Source organism: Gouania willdenowi, chromosome 12, assembly GCF_900634775.1.
Source record: "Gouania willdenowi chromosome 12, fGouWil2.1, whole genome shotgun sequence".
Taxonomy (NCBI): Eukaryota; Metazoa; Chordata; class Actinopteri; order Blenniiformes; family Gobiesocidae; genus Gouania; species Gouania willdenowi.
In genome coordinates, this window is record NC_041055.1 from 22,000,903 (window position 1) to 22,022,018 (window position 21,116).

The window sequence follows — 21,116 nt, forward strand, 5'->3', positions numbered from 1 at the left end:
GTTCACAGCAAACATGGCGACGCTGCTTTTAGTTGCTATGTTGCAAAGAAGTGGAACAAACTGCTGAAGTCAGCATCCAATGTGAAAATTTCTAAATCCAAGTTAAAGGCTTTTTTCTCTACTGTGTATGACTGAGAGGGAGATTTTTGATCATGTTGTTGTTGATGTAATGTTTTTACTGCTGATTTTAAATGTTTTACTGCCAATTTTAATGTTCTTATTGATTTTCAAACTATTGAATGTGCTTCTGTTGCACTTTTTAATCATGTAAAGCACATAAGAGTTGCCTTGTGTATGAAATGCGCTATACAAATACATGTGCCTTGCCTTTCCCTTCAAAGACACCATCCAGGAATTGAACATGAAACTCCTGCCTGTGAGCTGCAGGGACTTTCAAACTCATCATTGTACCTTAATGACAAGCTGTGAAGCATATTAGAGATTTCACAGGTACAGACAAAACGTTTTAAGATTAACTAAAATGTCTGGCAGATGAAGATAGACAATTACCTGACTTCTCATAAAAAAAGAATAAGAAGTAGCTCCCATTACTTCTTACAAATGTAATGTACAACCTTAGCTTTAATGATTGAAGTACAGCTACTAAGCAACACTTTAAAATACATTGTATGACATTGTTATTTTGATGCAAGGCCCCTGTTTTTTAACACGACTGGGAATTAAACAAAGGTCTCCATGGTATGAAGGTAAACACTAGAAACTTTAAGCCATATACAAAGTGTCTGATAACTCAAACTGAATTTGGCAAATTGTTTGTCTTGAGTAACAGAAATATAAATGAAAAAATAAGCAATATAATATATACTGTATATTAAAAACAAACAAACAAAAAAAAAGCATAGCCTAATCATGAGGTGAATAAATAAAAAACCTTTATACTAAAAAAGAAAAAAAATAATGTGACCATACCAAATCTTCAAAATATAAGCATTATAAGCAGTTTCTGTCTATGGCTGTACCACTGTTTTGATTGCAGTCCATGCCTTGCAAAAATAACCTTTCCTCACATTTGTCCTTAATTCGCTACTCATTTTTTTCAATTTGGACCAATAATCTGTTGTGACACAAGCAGAGGAGGAAATTAAACATCTGCTTTGACACTGAAAGAAATAACACCACCAAAACAATTCAGCACAATGTCAATGACCAGCAGCAATTCTTTTGACTGCAAAAAACATTTTTAGGAGTAACGGCATTCAAAATGTATTTCAAGGAAATGTTTTGCATTGCTCACAAACACCCAAGATGAATGTCTTTACCTTGATGTCACAAATCTTAGAGAAAAACACATTACATAGAAGCCACAGAGCTTTTAGGGAATTAGAGTTGGGTACGGTGTTGGTACAATGTCACAATAATCTCTTAGGAAATCCTCACAAAAACTTCAAGAAACAATGATTTTGTTGGTTTTGGGAACAGAAAACTAAAATATCAAAAAATGTGAATGATGTAAAATGTTTAAACAATGACAGATATTTGATTTGGGTTCTTGAATTGGAAACTGACAGTTAATATACGACATAGTTATCTAGCGTAATGCACAAGTCACAGAGGCAACCTCTTTAAACGTGCTGCGTTGAGGTGTCAAGAACACTTTTATGAGAAGGTAATTAAAAATTGAACAAAAGAGCCTTTCAGTGCAGATGGAGATGTGGGAGGGAGATGGAGTGACAAGAAATAGAAAGTGGTGGAAGTTAGAAGTGGGAACGTGTGAGAGCAAAAGTGAGCAACAGTTCACCGATCATTTACTCTCTGCTGACTATAATTAGAGCTCATTAAAAATAACGGAGATGAAAAGGTAAACTTGTCTCTACAGCAAACTTGCAGCCAGATTTCAGTTGATTAGAATTCTGCACATGACACATCGTAACCAGACTTGTCCAACTTTCTCCCATGCCAACAGAGTGAAAACACACTAACTCGCGCACATGTGCAAATGCACACTCGGGGCTTGTTAGCGTCTGATTGGCAGTGAAACATCCGGAGGTAATTGGCACATTTCTTGTCATTAACAGAAGAAAATTGCCACATGTCAGCTGTCAAAGGGAGAAGTCTGCCTGGTCGGAGACGGGTTGCGGGAAAATAGAAACAAACTGAAGGAGAAGCATAAAATGTGGAGAGTTAGACCTGCAGAGGAGAGACAGACAGGCAGACACAAGACGGATGAGAGAGGAGGAGAGCAGGTGCACAAGCTGGAGGGCACTCAACAAAGTGCTAAAATATATATTATGGATTATCACTGAGAGGCAAGGACGGACAAGAACGAATAGAGATGAGGGGATGGAAAAAAAATGCTACAAAGAGCTGACTTTGTCTTGAAGGAGGAAAGATTCAGAAAGAATGAGATCTCAAAGGCACAAGCACAAAGAACTAATCAGATTGGAGTGCACAAATCAAAGCGTTTGGATTTGTAATAGGATTTAAAATTTTGGGAAAAATATTATTTCATGCTTTTACTTTTTAATTCCATCAAATTTCCATTTCAAGAAAAGAAGCTGTGCAAGTTTGCATAAAATGACTCATTTTGAAAACCTTTCCAAATGATTTTGCTCTTTCATAATTCATTTTTTTGTATATACAGGGCTGAACAATTAATTTTCTAATCGGAAAGGCTACAATTTTTTTAAATTTTTTTTCTTGTCCTGTCTTGTACTGTCCTGTTAAGTTCAAAGAGTGTTTAAGAAGTGCAGTCCACATGTTTACATGTTTCATGAAACGTGAAGTTAGTTACATATGTCGAAGAGGTAAAGCTACAGATTTGTTTGCTTTATTGTTGTAATCTGTACTTTAAAATGTATATTTTATATTTATTTCAAGTTTAAATAAATCTGAAATTGTTTATTATTAAACAGATAGATTTATTGCTTGTTTTCATCGAAAAATACATGACAAGAGGGCCTTGAAAAAACAATCACAATCGCAATATTGAGGAAAAAAATCGCAATTAGATTATTTTCCAAAATGGTTCAGCCAAAAATTCAAATTTTAGGTTTCGTGCAAAATTCCATCAATAAATGCTCAATATTTGACTCCTGTGTCCACCATAATGTAATATCTCACAAACAACAAAGAATAGCTTAACAATAAGAAATATATTGTGCACATTTATCTTGCAATAGCCTTTCAGTGGCTTCTGTTATCAATGGCTATAAAAATGCATAAGAAATCCGTATTTTGAATAACATTTTATTTTGTTTTAGTAATTTATTCATCACAATTATTTCCAATTTTAGTCAACTATAACAATAAAAAATGATGACAGTTGACTACAGTATTTGTACTATAATATATATTACAATAATATACAATTTTCGTAGTCTTTTATACTAACTATAATTAACACGGTGATGGGATGAAATTATTTTAAGAGCATTTAATTGTAGTCTTTAATTGTTTCTGTACATATGACTCATTTAAGTCGATGTTTTACTCATCCTGCTTTGGTTTCCATTTAGTTTTAGTCAGTTGAAAATTTTAATTATCAAAAAAACTACAACAAAATTTATCAGTCGATTAACAAAACAGCACTAGGTTAATGACAGAAATATCTATAAGGTTATCGCTGAATATCTAGTATTTTTCACATAATAAATGAGATTGTGTTTTTCTTTTTTCTTTTATATATATTTGATGATTTTAAACTGGCTTTAGCCCAAATGTTAACAAATACGTCCTATTGATAATATTCAGTTCTTAATTCTGGCTGCTTCACTATCCTCAACCTGACACTAATGAGAGAAGTGAGCGCAACAATGCTAACAACAATTAGCAGAGAGGTGCAATCAAGTTCATACACCATTCAACTGTATTCAAATCTTTTTATATTCCCAGACCGACAAACATTTGCATTATGAACTAATAATAAATATAGAACACACTACCATTGAGTTTGTGTTGTATTCTTCTCTCGTACAAAGGTTAAAGGTGATATATGAACAGGGGTTTGATAATAATGAGCTGTAAACACAACCAAGTAACGAGCACTGTGATGTAACTGAACATACGCGTCCTCTCGAATCTTTCCATGGTCACTTTTTCTGGTACTGGTTGCAGACTTGGCTGTGACAGCATCGTAGGAGGAACCCAGCCAGTGGGGAGTTTTTCTGTGCAAAACCAAGGCCCTTCCAGCACAACACTAATTAGCCCAATACACAGAACATACTGTGTACAATTCACTTACTTGTTAAAAAAAACTAGTGCAAGGCAAAACCATTCATTACTCATCGTTGTTGTGTCAGAAAAAGGGTAAACAGCGGAGCGTGGGGGTGGAAAAGGGGTGTGAAAAAAAAAAAAAAAAAAAAAAAACAAGGATGGGGGAAAAAAAAGAATCCACAGCAATATGTGAGACTCTGCAGAGAAGTCATTATGAGCTCTGCTGCCTCTCCACATGTATCCTAACTAGCTATTCAATGTAATTTATTCATTTTCATTTCTTCATGGTATAGATCTGCTCCAGGTCGGAACCACACACCTGGAGATCGAGCCACGAAAGGTTACAAACTGATTATTCAATCATTCACTATACCCAACAACAAGCCATATGCTTTGGATCTGCCCGCATGACAAGTATGGAAATGAGAGCTGTATAAATATTAACAAGATGAAATGCACAAAGGTGTGATATCTTGAGAAGTGATGAGAAACATGTTTGTGTGAGAGTGTATGCACAGATCTCCATAAAGGAGTGATAATAAAAAAAAAATGCAGCATTGGAACGAGGACGAGAAGGATAAATGTAAAACAGGTGATCAGAACATGATTTATTTTGGTGATTGAACTGTTGATTGTCGATAGAGAATTTCTAAACTAATGTCAGTCAATGTGACGCTACAGCAGATTCCATTTGCCGGTTTCCTTGTGTCTATTTTATTACACTTTTTAAAAATAAATATTGCCATATGTTTGCTTTTCAAGATACATTCTATTTTAAATATTTGTTTGTCGTTTTTGGATTTAGGTGTTTACTTCAAGTTTGCTGCCTGAAGTGACTGGAATTAATGTCATAAAATCTCTAAAGCTTCGTACTTTCTTTTAAGTTTCCACTTTAAAAAAGTCATTACTCAATAAATATTTGTAAATATTATGGAAGCTTAGAAGAGTTTTATTGACCATATTTTTAGATTAGATCAACAGCTGTAACCGTGGTTCAGTGGTGGAGTGGGTTGTCCAATAACTGAAGAGTTGGAGGTTCGAATCCCGCTCTAGCCAAGTCATTGTTGCTGTGTCGTTGGCTATGAATTGTACATGAATGTTGGTGGTGGTCAGAGGGGCCGTAGGCGCAAAATGGCAGCCACGCTTCTGTCAGGATGCCCCAGGGCAGCTGTAGCTTACCACCACCGGAATGAGTGATGCGAGTAACTGGTGTGAATGAATAATGGTTTCTCTACACGCCTGAGTCTCCTAAAAAATGCAATATAAATCCAGGCAATTATTAATATAATTATTATTATTAAGCTAAAACACAAGCTACCACAGTTAACTCGCGTTTATTTATTTGTTCGTTTAGCATGTTTACATTAAAAATACTTTGCAGATTTCAACAAAATTCTCGCAAACGATAGACCATACAGCATGTAAAATTACATTACATTTTAGAGGGGATTCGGAACAATATACTGATTTTGGATAGTTTAAAAAAAAATTGAAAAATCTCTTATCATTGGCGAAATTACTAAAATGTACATCTTAGTTTATAACTGACCAATCTCTATGAAATTTCACTCAGTTAGGGCTGGTTATCATGCAACGTCTGCATGCCTCGCAGTCAAGTGAAGGCGTTGTGAGCACAAAAGTGGAACAGACTGGTAGCCTACGGGTCCACGGCCCGGCGGTTAGAGACCACTGCTCTAGAGCACATGCTCGGCTGCGCTCTTTCCATGTATGAACAGTGGAACAATGAAAAAAAGTTTCTCTTCATTAACAGAAATAAGCTATTTGATACTGGCGCCCTGTCCAGGGCGTACCCCCGCCCAGCGCCCAAAAAATGCCGGAGATTGGCACCGTTAGACCCCCGCGACCCTGTGAAACAGGAACAAGTGGGTTTGAAAATGGATGGATGGATGGAAGCCATTTGATCAAGATTAAGGAACTTATTAATTAACTCCTAATTACCATGTTGATGTGTTTAGCATTGATATAGACACACACAAAGCTGAGATGGCTTTAATTAGAACAAAGACTCAAACCTATTCAAATAACTTGTCATGTTTTACTTTCTTGCATCAGTTCTTCTACATTTAAAAACCATATGTATTCTTTCTCTTGGGGGCTCTCATGTGTTGAAAATGACATTCCATGTGACATTTAAGGAAAAGGGCAGCAGCTTAGGGAGAACTAGCAAAGCTCCCAAATGTTGGAGCAATACAGTAAATCACAGTGTTTACAAGGAAAGAAAAACTGCAGTGATTGACAGGTGAGAGCCCGATGTGGAACCTTTGGTTGGTTGCCAGAGTGATTTAGTCTGGCCTTCCTGACACCTTCTCTCCCTTGAGTAACTTTAATGAAAATGCACTTCCTGTTTCACTGAACGGCAAAGTGTTGTTACTCATGACATTTGAGGCACCCTTCATAACTAAGCTATGCACCTATTTTAGTCGTAAAAAGCACTAAGCTCACTTTTTGACAAGGTGACCTGATGAGCAAGTGCTTCCTCTGTGCCTTTAAATCAGCTGTTAAGTGGAGGTTGGACCAAAAATCAACACTAATCTTTGACATTTACGCAGATAATGTGTGAAAAAAGCAGATAGTAGATCTCTACAGAGTGCCTGTTCAGGCTTTTTAAAATTTTTTCCTGTTGTAAATACTTGGCGAAAAAACATAAAAAGCTGAATAACCAAAATGTTCACTCAACAGGACTCAAAAGAAAAAAGCATGGAATCTTAAAGTTGGCTCGTCTCGCTGTCTGTTTGGCTTAGTTTTCTCACTTCTCTGGCTGACGATATGTGAAGTGAACATCTTTGTGTTTCCTGGCTTTCTTCTTAGTAAAGCCAATGGGCTTAATCATGGCAGCAGGGCCCGCTCCCTGCAGAGCATCAATGACTCCATACCCGGGATAACACTGCAGGACCCTGGCTGACTGAGGAAATGCCTGAATAAAAACCCTGCTTCCATGGAAACAAGCTCTGCGGCACATAGTGATGCATCACCTCTGAACCCTCGTTTTTGTCTCAGGCTTGTGACAAGAGCTCTGAAATGGAGACAGAGGCCACGGCTTAAGAAAAGGAACAATACAGTTGCATTCTTGTTGGTGACCATTTTATGAGCTCCCCATATATTTTTGAGCATGAATAGAAGTTCGCATGGAGAGACTTCAAACACTGATGAAAAAATTTCTTGGTGAGTGGTGGGGGGGCATTCAAAACGAATCTTGTGTAAAGCCTTTTGTCCCTGTTTTAACCTTTATTTTTATAACTGTGGATATCTGTCAACCAGTCGACCACAAAACACCAGAGCAGTGTATGGAGATTTCTGTGCCAAGTAACTCCCGCTCTCCATCCTCCATTGTTGCATTTCCCTTCTGCTCTTGATTAAGTGTACTATACATCAAATATTCATTGCTATGAAATTGTGTAACGTTGACTCTTAAGGAGCCGGTTGAGTGCCTAAATCATTCAGACCATACAAGACATTCAGATAACTAAACCCTTGCGCTATTACAGGAACCCATACGCTGTGTTTCAGTTTTTAAAGGCCAATGTAGCATTGGTAATGTTCACAGCCAGAGCCAAAATAAATGCCTGAGCTTGTGTTCAAAGTCTGACACGACAATCTGCAGAATATTTGCGGATGGATGTGAAGAACCTGTCCCCAAAAGGAGGAGGAAACCTCCAACTCAAACTATGAGTATCTAAAAACCACACGCTCTGATGAATTGTGGGTTGTCTGTTTCATATTTTTCATATAAAAACTCAAGCTGCATCAAATTGGAAACAACCTGCGCTGCTCAGCACTTTTTTTGAGGGCATAAAGCCCTCGTAGAAATCCAGAAAAGCCTCAAAACCACTTAAATACAAAAACAGGATGTCATTACTGTGGTAGACCATCACAGCATCATATAAATGTAAATCCTCTACAAAGTGGGAGGACAAAAACAAAGCATAAAGTTGAGTGACTGACTGACATCAAACGGCACAAAGCTGCTTTGTAATCAGAGATCAAAACAAATTATGACTGATTTCCTCTGATTCTGCAGAGTGTGGGCTTCTCACGCTTGTACATGATAATGTGTGAGCTATGTTTAAAAAGCACTTCTATGACAGCTGTCAGAAGACGCAAATGTCTCAATATTAATGAGAATGTGTTCTTCTAAGTAGGGCCTAAAGCAGGGTACACATATAAAGGCTCCACTTCTTCCCCCTGCCTCTGCAATCTACCAGAAGCCACGTCTCTATGTTTGTGCACCGGCTTTGCGGAACACACGATCGCATCGGGACGCATTGATATAGGTCTATGAGTCACCGTGGTGATGGACATTTCTGAGGTAAGAGCTTCGGAGCGCTCCTCCATGACGCTATGCTGCTCAGTGATACCTGTTTGCTGTTGTGACGTGCGTCCTTGTATCCGTGCACAGTTTACGAACGCGCATTCCCGTTGATTGACAAAGCCCGCTTCAGGAAGTCGAAGCCTATTGGCTGGACGAACTCTGCGCTCGTTTCCATTTATAAGGGTTTTATAGGGGTCTATAGGACAAAGGCGGGTCTTATATACATTGATGTATATGAATGACCACCTACAGTAGACCATAGTAAAAGACTAGTTAGGTATTTTTTCAAATTTCAAAAAAACTATACATAAACACAGAAACTCCGGATATCAGCTTTAAGCTATCCTAACTTAGTGATTTACAACTACTATGATTCTTTATAGCAAAACACTCAAAGATACTGTCTACAATGTTTACAGTCAAATTGTTTTTCCATCAACAAAGGTTTGTTACTCTTCATTGGGATTTTTTTTCCCCATGTTTTTATATTGTATCGTGAGCCCTATATCGTATTTCATATTGCATTGTGAATTAACTATTTCATTACAGCCCTACCTATGTCTTACAAAAATTATGCTGTGGTCTGATAATTGGGTTCGTAAATGGGTTGGGGCCGACAATTGTAAATATTAAACTTCAATAGTTCAATATTTACGACCAAAACTCCTCGTGTGCGTGCGGTGAAAGCCGACGACAGATGACCCAGTGATTTTTTTTACCGTGGAACGGAATGTAGCCGATCAAGAAGCAAGCTGTTTAAAGTATTTTTTATTTATTTATTTTTTTTATCCTTATGTGTGCAGGGATCTAACAGATACAAAATCTCATCAAATTTACAAAATCCTTACGTCTGTACCCTGCTTTGGTGCAGTATTTATTAACTGTAAAAGTGGATTTTTGCTATGCTCCCTGCAAATCGAAATCCCTTTGACGACCTTGATAAAGATGGAAATCACAAAAGCACTTGAAAAGCTTCATCAGGGTCCACCTGTTCATCATTTTGTTAGCATCAGAGAAAAGAGCTCCGTGCAAGTCTATTGAAAAGATAAAGGTCTTCCGCTGCAGCGTGTTATCACGTGGCTATCCACACACTGCTTTGTTGATGTCATTGCTGATACGAGTCTACATGTGGTACAGCAACAGCGCAAACAATACAACCGGTGCATTGTCACGCGTCCTACTTGTGCTAGCTTTGCACAATGTTATCATGTGATATCTAGCCAAGATTCAACAGGAGTGCCCCGTGCTTTATCCACCAACCACAAACCACTGAAGTCTGAGAACAGCACACTGAGCCCTGTGTTGAAAGCACAAAACCAAACACAGAAACAAAGCTGAATGTGTGTCATGGGCGAGCTTACAGTCAAACTTTCCTATGAACTAGAAAAACCCTCCTTTTGAGTCACATTGCTAGTATTGTAGTAGCCTACAATGGTGCAAGTGGCAGAAAACCACTCTAGACAAGCCAAGAGGTGGTTTTGGCACACGTATGGAAGTTTCCTCATTTCAAGCAAAAGCAGTATCTAGCCACAACTCAGTGCCTTCAGCTTTAACATTACTGCCCGCCGTTGTCATAATAGAGCCCTGAGAGAGCAACCCCCAGACAAACAGCTCCTCTTCTTCTGCCTTCAGGCGGGAGGATTCGGATTTTGACACAACTTTTCTTTTTCCTCCTGATTTTTTTAGACTCATGTGAAAACCACAGACTCGGCCCACCTGCGTTTTACAGAGCGCGTTCTATGGCACGCTTGTCTAAGAGAAGATCTGACAAACAATGATGGCACATATGTTGTGATTTTAGCTGTTTTATTTTACATGGGGTAAGACGTGAAGATGTTGCTTGTGAACAAACCAAAGTAAGGGTAAAAAAATATTTCGGTTGTAGGAAAACGACTGCTAGAAATGGAAATTTTGACTAAAAACAGTATTTTCCTATTCATAGCTGTTTATTTATTAATTGGTTTATTTAACAGGGACAGTGTACATTAATGTCCATACAGAAAATGTACCAGATTTAGCCAGAAGGCTATTTTTCATCTGTAATCCCTGGACAGAATGTTCATGTCACCCCAAAAGAATACAAATTAGAGGAACTATAGAACAACATATACAGTGAAAAATGTAACTACACAATAACATATCACACTTCCATTTACATATTATTAAAATAAAAAAATAATAATTAAAAAAAAGATAAGCGACAATTACCAGATAAAAAAAACCCTACAAGTTCATAAAATAAAACATTAAAATAATAAATTTGTACATTTGTATTATTGTTTTTATTTTATTATTTTTATTTCTACTGTAATGTGTGCACTTGTATTCAATCCTTACTTAATTGTCTTTTACCTAATTTTGAATGTTTTCTTTCTTTCTTTCTGTCTTTTTATTTGTAATAATTCTTAAGCCTCTGTAACACAAGTAATGTCACCCTGGGATAAATTAAGTTTTTCTAATTCTGATTTCATTGTTGGTTTAAAACCCTATTTTTTCTAAGAGTCGAAGGGAATTATGCAAAAAATTAACAGCATTGTAATGCATCTGTAATTTAAAGTAAAGCTTCCTTATGTTCTTCACCATGAGAATACATTTCTGCAGAAACAAATTTTGCTTTCTTTTACCAACATACAACAGCGTGGAGCAGCTGCACCGACACAACAATAATTGATCTAAAATCACTGTTATTTGTCTCCTTATAATGTGGCTCCTTTCCTCACACAACATAGACGTGACACAATCAGAGCTAAGTCGTCAGTTGCAGCACTGAGCTCTTCTGGGAACGGAGGAGGACTTGGACAAGCAGCAGTGGCACCAATTCTGCTGTTACAACAACACTATCAGACAAGCCAGGGTTGTCTGGAGTGCCGGTTTTAAACTTTTATCCATTTGGCCCGTCAGCACTTTCAGCAGGAGCAAACTCTACACAGCTCCACTCACTTAACTCAGCTTTTCCAGGTCAATCACAAGCATTATTGAGTTCATTCTGAGCTCCCCCAGCAAAAGAAAATGTTTGAAAAATATATATCCCTCGCTTTCAGCGTCTATTTATGTTCCGGTAATCTCAACTGAACCTTTTCGAATGAAGCTTTAATAGTGTTTGACTGTGGAAAGCAGAAAAGGGAGAAGGCGTTGGTTGAGCTAAGGTAGCACGCAACACAACTGTGAAGGTAAATGCAATTTAGCCTCCTGAAAACTGCAGTGGTTGACTTGCACGTAAGAAATACTAGAGATACTTTAGCAGCTCGGTCAGTGGTAAAAACATTCTTATCTGTGCAGCATACCGTGTCTGATTTATTCATTAAAACTGCTGAAATAGGAAAGTTTAACATTGAAGCCAACACAGTTTTCAGCTCAAACAAAGAAAAAAAAAAGCAAATTACACTTTTGTAGAATGTTACGCATGCAAATAAATATTCTATTCTGAAACACATGGGTGAAGGAAAGTTTTTAATCAATTTAGTTTCTTTTTTTTTATTTAGTTATTAGTCTTACCTCAGCAGCTGGGATGCCTTCAGGTGGGCGACACTGCAGCAACACTTCCTGTTCGAGTGAAACCTCCTTTCCCAGAGGTTCTTGGTCAAAAGTCTTCCTCAAATCTACAGAAAACAAATACATATGGTGCGTCACTTCACATAGTAAATTACTGTATCATAATGGTATAGTCTACTGCAGTGTTTCCCAAACAGGGATACATGTTGTACCCCTAGGGGTATAGACTCGAAAAGATCAAACAAATAGATTAAAGGGCCCATGTTAAGTTAAATCATCTTTTCTGTGCTTTAAACATGATAAAAGTGCTATATGGGCTTCATACACATGACCAAAGTGTTTTTTTCATTGATTCCCTCAATCGTTAGTTAGAGGGTGATTTGCTCCTTTCTTACTGCAGGGTGAGCCCAAACACCTCGCTCTAATTTGATGACACGTTCCCACTTTGATGACGAATTTGACACAGCAGTGAGCTGGAGAAGCCACGCCTCCAGGAAGCTCTCTGCCTTGACTGACATGTAAACAGACACGCCCAGAAAGGTGAGAATTTCAGCGTCCTTCGTGCAGTGCTATGTATGTATTTTCTACAGTCTACGTATGTACCGGCGAACGCCCCGCCCCCACGCTTTGTCTTGTGTTTATAAAGCAGCATGAGCTCAGCTACGGAGTGGGTGGGAGGAGGGCGGGCCGTCCTCTGGCCCTATGTCACCTCGCGGGGAGGAGGAAGTCATCTATAGACACGCCCACTCATGAATATGTAGGCCGCAAATCAGCCTGTTTGTGTAGAGTTGCTCAGAAAGTGACTTTTCAAAGGCTGAAACTCTGGAAAACAGGAGAGTTTGGGAAAATAAACCTCAAATACTATGTTTTTGGGGTTCTTAGAACAAATGGAGAAGAAAAATGACATAGGACCTATAAAAAAATAATTGGGAAATGTTGCTAGTTTCTTTTTAGGCAATTTTTTGGACAAACTCACCACAAACTAACAATACTTTTGCTCAATAAAATACCATATTTTCTTGTAGTTTATTGAAACCATTTTGTCACACTTCTGACAATAGGAGACAATAATTAGCTACATTTTACAAAGCAGACAGTATTTACTCACTATTAAAGTAATTACATAAAAGTTGCATTGGTGTTTTTAAAAAGTGAATTCTACTTGAAATTCTACTCTTTGTTTTGAAGTTGTAGATTAAGCCTTAGGGAACCAATGTTCTAGACACAGTTAGGGGATCAGGAGAACCCACTGTTCCACAAATGAAAAAGCATATGAAATTATGGAGAGGGTACTTATGATATGAAGAGGGGGTACAGGTACACAGGATTTCACAAAAATGCAATGGGGGTACATAAGACAAAAAGATTGGGAACCACTGGTCTACTGTTTATTTTAGAAAAATCTAGAGGAAATAGGTTCCCTCAGCTGCACAAGTACTACATAGCAAGTGATGCAAGTGATTTCTCATCCCTGCACATGATTTAGATCAAAGGGAAAGAGAGGGAACATGGGATCACTTGCATTTAGGTGAAAAACAAACATTTTAGTGATTTCAGCGTCTCTGATGGAGCAGAACAATCAAGGGACAGTGCAGTGAACAGACCAGGATTACAAATGGCGTCTCATCAGACACGTCACGCTGAGTACGCTGGGTACCGTGGGCAACACAGACAACAGAAGAAAAGAGGAGAGGAGAGGAGAGGAGAGAGCAGAGGATGATGAATGAAGGAGAGAATCAGAAACACTTTGGAACATTGGAGTCACTGAAGCATCAAATCCAAGATTAATCCTCCAAACTTCCTCCAAACTCTATCAATTTTATTTCCTATGAAAAATGCCTGCCAGGACATAGTGAAGATGTACTGAATTATAACGTAGAATAATGTACAGCAGTATTTGACCCTCATCAGTTATATGGACTCTATATTAATGTGGGGAAAAATACTGCATGTAGTGCAGTGCACTTTCATGTTTAGTTCAAATAAATGTCAGAAAAATGAATGAATGAATGAATGAATAAATAAATAAATAAATACATAGATGTCAGTCCAACTGACTGACTTGTGATGTGCATTGTTTTTAGGAACTATGAAGCAATAATCATTACTATAGAATTGCAATTGAAATGCAATATAAATCAAAATGAATGATTAAACTTAAATCGGGATAAAAGGGTATCATCCCAGCACTACTGTCTAATGTATATAACCTTTTTTAATAATATATTATACTTGATTCCTGAGCACTAAGGATATAAATGCAGTTTTTATAAGGAAAAAAAAAATCTGTTTTAAAAGCTTTTATGTCATCTTTGCATCCTTTGCTGGATTCCATAATGACAAGCCCAGAAATGATCCTCCTTCTGCAACACAGTCTGTGGAAAGGATTAGGCTTTTCTTTACAATGCCAGTAATGGACTGCTATCGACAATGCGTACTAACATAAAGAAGAGATTTATTACATCAGAAAGCTGTACAATAGTGCATTGATTTTGTATTTTGAGGTTTAGCTCGGAGTTTAGTGCAAACTGAAAGCTGCAGCAGATGAGAAGTGACACAAAGCATACGTCAGAATTTGTACTTTCGATGTTGAACTAATTCTAAGGTTGAGTCTTACACAAGATAGCACCCACATCCATGGGTAGAAATACAATAGGTGCTCTTTAGTGGAAGCTGCGTATGAACAGATGGGAACCAAATCATAAAAATGAATATCATTTTATGTCTTCTTTAGTTTTTTATGTTTGAATATAAAATGGGAAGACATTTTATTGTTTAATTGAACAAATTTCTGTTTTGCGTCCCCTCAAGGTTAAAAGAGATTCGGTTCCTGTTGTAAGATGTAGGATGCTGCTAGACCTGCAAAAATTTAGAAAAATAAACCTGGAAAAAACAAATTCAACAAGAGCCCTTGTCCCTATTCAACCCGAGTGTGTGCACGTCCTCAGGGGAACATCCCATAATTTGACAAAATTCAGTGCGTTATAAAAAAAATAAAAGAAAGTGCTGAATTGAAAGCAATTTCTGGAAGAGTTTGGAGTGATAATAATAGTAAAAAGGACTAGGAGGGCTTATTCCAGGGATTGAATGAGGTTTTTAAAATTTGATTTGAGGACATCTTACCGCAAGACGGAGAGAGTGAAGATATCAGAGGAAAGAAAATACATTTTAAACTACCAATGCATACATGACCACAAAAGCAGTGACACTTTTATTTTGTGGGTATTCGTCAGATATCGGTAATGCTAATTTGCTGCGTTAGGGCTTCATCCTCAATTGGTAAAAATTGTAAATAAAAAACTAACAAATATTAAATTTGGTGCCTTTTGGATTGCCATAGTTATTAGCAGAGTTTGGCATAACGGCATTTAAAATAACGGCGTTATGTAACGGCGTTTTTTATTTTTATTTTGGTAATCTAACTAATTACTTTTTACACCGTTACAACGCCGTTAACGTTACTGAACGTTAAATGTGGTGCATTACATGCATTGATTGAATAAACTGTGATCCAAAAGCACCCTTGGCTATATACGCAGCTGTTGCGAGGAGGTGGGTTAAAAACAAGGTGAGCGATTATGATTGGCTAAGGCAGCGTCATGTTTCATGGTAGCCAATCAGAGCCAGTGTTTTTACACACACGCACCCAATCAGAGCCAGTGTTTTTACACGCACGCACGCACGCACACAAACTACAGATTTGACGAAGCAGCAGAGATGGCGAGCGTGGAGCAGTCCGATGAAAAGTTGTCATTTTTAAGGTGACGATATAAACGCTACTTTAAATTAATTGTGGTCAAAGGCAAGAACGTACATGTGAAGTGTTCATTATATCCAGGAGTGAAGACTTTGTCGACATCCATTGTTAGCAACTTAAATTTAATGAAGCACCTCACGACACACGCATCTAAAAAATCTGAATTATTTGACATATAGCAACTTTTTTTTTTTTTTTTAACAGTAACACAAATAGTTACTTTCCTTCTTAATACAATAACTCAGATACTTTTTGGATCAAGTAGTGAGTAACTATAACTAATTACTTTTTTAAAGTAACGTTCCCAACACTGTGGCAGTGCTCCACTTTAGGGGTTCTCAGCTGGTCTCACCCTGGGACCCGCATTTTACCACGGTCATTAAATCGTGACCCAGTTTTTTTTTAGAATTCAACCAAGCAAATTTGTTTTTCTAAAATCGCTGTTGAAAACACACACATATAATTTTTTTAAAAACAAAAATCTATATTTTTTCCTGTGTAACATGCATTTCACAGCATGACTGTCAAAAGAAAAGTTTCTTTCAAAATAAAAGACAAGTCCAACATGAGAGATATTAAGTATTAATTAATTTTTGACCAGCTGTCCGCGACCCACCCAGTACGGGTCCGCAACCCACTTTTGGGTCCCGACCCACCAGGTGAGAATCGCTGCTCCACTTAATTCTTGGATAAATCATGTATTAGAGCCCAACCAATTAATCGGTGAGGCCGATTTAAACCATCACTAATTAATCGACATCGATCAATAGTCCTGCTAAATAACTGGGCGGGCTCTAATATGTCACTGATATTAACTTTTTTGCTGTGTTGAAATTCTGTGGCTCTTTGCTGTGCTTTCTGTATTAAACGCTGACTCTTCACAATCAGCAGTAATGATTACAAAATTACAACACAGGGACAAGTGCATTAGTTACAGTTGCATTAATCAATACATTTTTGATTTATTATGATTACCGTTTGAGATTTGAGCAACTTTACTTTTACACTGTATTCCAGAAATACAGTTTGCACAAGTTTGCCTTTATTTATCAGTGGCTTTATGTTGACAGTGTTATTACCTGATGAACAATAAGCCTAAACGCTGATGCTGCAAAACATCCTACTTATTTTTACACTACTTGTGTGTACTTTCTTTATGACAGTGGTTCCCAAACTGGGCTACATGAGCACATTGCAAGGGGTACTTGGACAGATTTAACAAATGATTAAAAACTGTTGGGAAATGTTCATTTTTAGGCTTTTTTTTTTTTTTTTTTTTTTTTTTTTTTTTAGCAAATTCACCACAAACTACCAGTAATATTGCTCAATAAATGACTATATTTTCTTGTAATTTATTTAAACAGGTATATTTTATGCTGTAGAGGCCATTTTATCACACTTCTGGCAATAGGAGACAATAATTAGCTACATTTTACAAAGGAGATCCTATTTATTTACTATTGAAGTAATCACATATACTGTAAGTTGCATGATATATGATTTTTAAATAATTTACACTTTGCACACATCATTTTGAATTTGTAGATTAAGCCTTAGGAAACCAATGTTTGAGACACATTTAGGGGTTTATGAGAGCCCATTGTTTCACATATAAAACAGCATATGAAATTATGGAGATGGTACTTATGATATGAAGAGGGGTACACATGATTTGACAAAAATGCAAAGGGGGTACATGGGACAAAAAGATTGGGAACCACTGCTGTATTATAAATTTATATTATTTTGATTACGTTTATATTGCACTATAGTTCCGTTAATATTTCTTTATGAGGCTGGCCCTGAGAAATAAATTTTGTTTTTATTGAAACAAAATGACAATAAAAAATATTGAACCTTGGTTATAGTTCCTTATTGTAATGAACTACTGTTTGGTTTCTTTGTCTGGACTCAGGGTATTATAAGAATTTCTGTTTATGTACATTATATATCCAGTGTATATCAGCAAGTCAGCAAATGCATGAGATATCAGCTTATGAAAACCCCAATATTGGCCCTAAAAATCCCCTATCGTTCGTGCTCTATCACGTATACCTGTGTCAGTGAGTGTTGAACTGTGTATATTTAAGTGTGTGTCGTGAAGATAAGGATTATGTGGGAAGATATCGACGTCAACAAATAATAAATTCTATAGTTGAATCAAAGTTCAAAGGCGTGCATTTAAACACGTTTGGTTTGAATTATAGTGTATTATAGTGTTTAACCACAGCATTACAGTGAGTATGTGTATGGTAACCTTAGCATTATTTACTAAAATATGATATTACTTGTAATATGAATGAGAAACAATGCTTACTATGCATGTATAGGGTTTTTCTAGGATGCGGTTTTGTCGCTCACTCCTTGCCTCTCCTAACCTGAAGGGTACTGTGGCATGCTGATGGGTGTGGAACCAGCTGAGTAGGCATTCCTGTGGGAGTCAAAGCTCTGTCTGCCCTTCACACTAACACTTCCAACCTCTCAGGGCCCGCAGAAGGACACACACATATGTCAACCATTACCTTAACATGCCTGGATGCTTAACATTCTAATTTCTCGCCATTTTCACCTTTACAAAAATATTTCTCCTTTTAGAAGGTAAATTGTTTGCTCCTTGTGCTCCGGTAAGAAGGACAACGACGAGTCACTCTATGGTGATGTCACTTTTAACACTGAGGATTTATTTTAGTTTACAAATTACGTGGCTCCAAACAGAAAATAAAATCCATTTCCAGGCTTTGCAGTAACAAATACCCTCCGTCAGACCTTCGAAAGGCATTCCTGCTGATTTGATTATTTTATTTAATTTGCGTCTGTGAACACATTATTGCCTCTCTTTGGCAAGCATTGCACAGAAGCCAATTAAAGCAGTTTTGTGGAGGTTACATGAAGGAAACCAAGTCGTACAGAATGTGCTTGTTCTCTTCTGCTTCAGGAGGTTCTTGCAATACTTTTAGCAACACTAGGATTCCACACAGCCACTTCTTATCTTAACTCGCACGTTCTGGAATCCGTGTACCCTTCATTCTTTGGTTATTACATTTTAAAACCAAATCAAAATAACAAATAAACAGTGTGGTTTTTTTGTTTTACTGACTTAAAAGCTAAACAGAGTTACAGAAAAATAAAAAAAAAAACAGACAAGCAGCGTTTTTCTGTTTTAAAATTAAATCTTGCTCTGTTTGTGTTGTATTTTGATATTTAAGGGAAACTATGGGCAAGAGCTTCATGTATTAAGCTCACCACACAGAGAGGACCCACCGATGGGGGACGGACTTTTGCTCTCGGACAAAAAAGAGCAATGCATAAATCACATTACTGATGAACTGGTGAATTGAAACAGTATTAATACATAAATAATAGAAAACAAAAAAATGACGTTACAAAAAGCAATGACTCTACTGGTGCTCCTCGTTTCTTGTGATCAACTTCCATGTGTGTTTACGGCTGCTGTTCGTGGCTCGCAGTATTATAACTTGCAAAATAATAAATTTTTACTGTCCTCAAAAAAGTTGTTCAATTGTTTTTGCAAAAGTGTCAAATGGTAGAAGTTCTAACATCTATTGTTCCTGACACCAGCCTCATAGTCGATAGTCAATCACCTGTTTATTTGGATACTATTTGGACGTAACACCATAAAACAAAACATAAACGTGAGCATCTTTTAACCCACTTATTTCGTATAGCCATTTTAATGTAAAGCCATTTTAATATATAGCCATTTTAATATATAGCCATTTTATCTTGTAGTCTACCTATTGTTTATTACATTGTGTTTTTACTTAAGTCAATGCCTCTGTATTGTTTATCCCTGTAAAGCGTCTTTGAGCACTGTAAAAGCGCTATACAAATAAAATGTATTATTATTATTATTATCTTTTTACGAGCTAAAACATCCGCAGACTGCATGAAAACGCTGCTTGTCTGGTTTTTGAGATAACTATATAGCTGTTTTGGTTTTAAGTGAATAAAACAAAATAACCACACGAATAACCAAAGAACGAAGGGTACACGGATTCTCTTGCTGTGACTCATCATCTGATTAAGCCGAGCATGTTTAGATGATGGGAGAAGAGAGGAAAACAACCCCAGTTTCCATTAGCTTAACGGGATAGAGGTGGACTACGGACTGGAGAAAAAGCCCAGTAGAGGAGCAAATCCATTCAGCAGAGGCTAATGGGGAGGGAAAGAAAGGCCCGTTGTGATTTGAGGGATAGGTTAGAGCTGGCAGGCTGCTCATCACGGGTGATTATCGGAGGTTGAGCAGCAGGAGTAGACTCGGCGGGAGACTGAGAGGAATGACTCTGATTCACCAGGCCAAAATAATAGAAGTGATAGCAGGAAAAGCTCAGAGCATTTCAGATGTACGAAGTTCACTCAATGCATGAAGAAACCAAGTAGCATATCCAAGCAAACATGTAGTCAGATGGAGCCAGATGGGTGAAGATTAGTTTTTCGGGGAAAGTAATCCTAGAATCTATACACCGGAAAGCGTTGAGGTTCGTGGGCGACTCGTGATCAATTCAGGTGACAGCTACACATAATCCACTACAGCCTACCGTCATGAAAGCACATTAAGATATATGCTTTCACCATGCTCCACATATTACATATTTACAGTTTCAGTTAGATTTACCTGACTATAGCAACATGCAATGAACCCACAGACTGTGTGAATCCTGTCTTAAGAGATAAGAAATTAGAGAAAAATGGCAAAATTTCAAAGCTACATTAGCCCTTTCAATGATGCTAATGCTAGCATTTGCTGCTAAGATACGGTGACCTGACGTCCCGATTTACCCGGGACAGTCCTGGTTTTCAGAGTTCGGTCCCGTGTCCCGGTCGATTTCCCCCAAATGATTGATTTGTCCCGGTTTTTCACAGATCAGTCCAATTTGTCCAGTTTATTAAGAAATTGATGTATGTTGCCGCTGACAGAAAAGACCATGAAAGCAGCAGCACATTTCCCTTAAAAATGTGATCTCTGTGGCCTGTGAGCGGTCAATAACAACAGTTGCCATGGTAGCAGAATTTAGGAGGGAGACATCTCTGCATACTGTACATAACAGCAAGATATTCAAAATAAACTGATTAAAGTCAATAAAGGGCCCCCCAGTTATCTTTTCCAAAGGTAAGCAAGACAACATTTGATTTAACCACTGGGAAACACTTTTAACTTTTTTTAAATTATAAAACAAATTTTACTTTTGACAATAATTATGATAAATGTTATATAACAGTAATTGTTAAGCAGAACTAGTGACTTGATATCGCTTTAAAAAAGCCCAGATCATGTACTCCAGAGTTTTTATGTGCTTACAATGCTTGGGAAACAGCTAAAAAGTAAGAAAAACTTTTATATAA

The 21,116-nt window shown here is 37.3% G+C and overlaps 1 protein-coding gene across 1 annotated transcript in view; it reads right to left on the reverse strand.

Annotated features, from left to right (window-relative positions):
* The window catches only part of unc5cb (unc-5 netrin receptor Cb), a 159,421-nt gene that overhangs the window by 38,130 nt on the left and 100,175 nt on the right, over window positions 1-21,116 (reverse strand). The window contains exon 4 of the mRNA XM_028463505.1: window positions 11,999-12,102. Coding sequence (XP_028319306.1) covers window positions 11,999-12,102 — 104 coding nt within the window. The remainder of the gene's footprint in view (window positions 1-11,998; window positions 12,103-21,116) is intronic.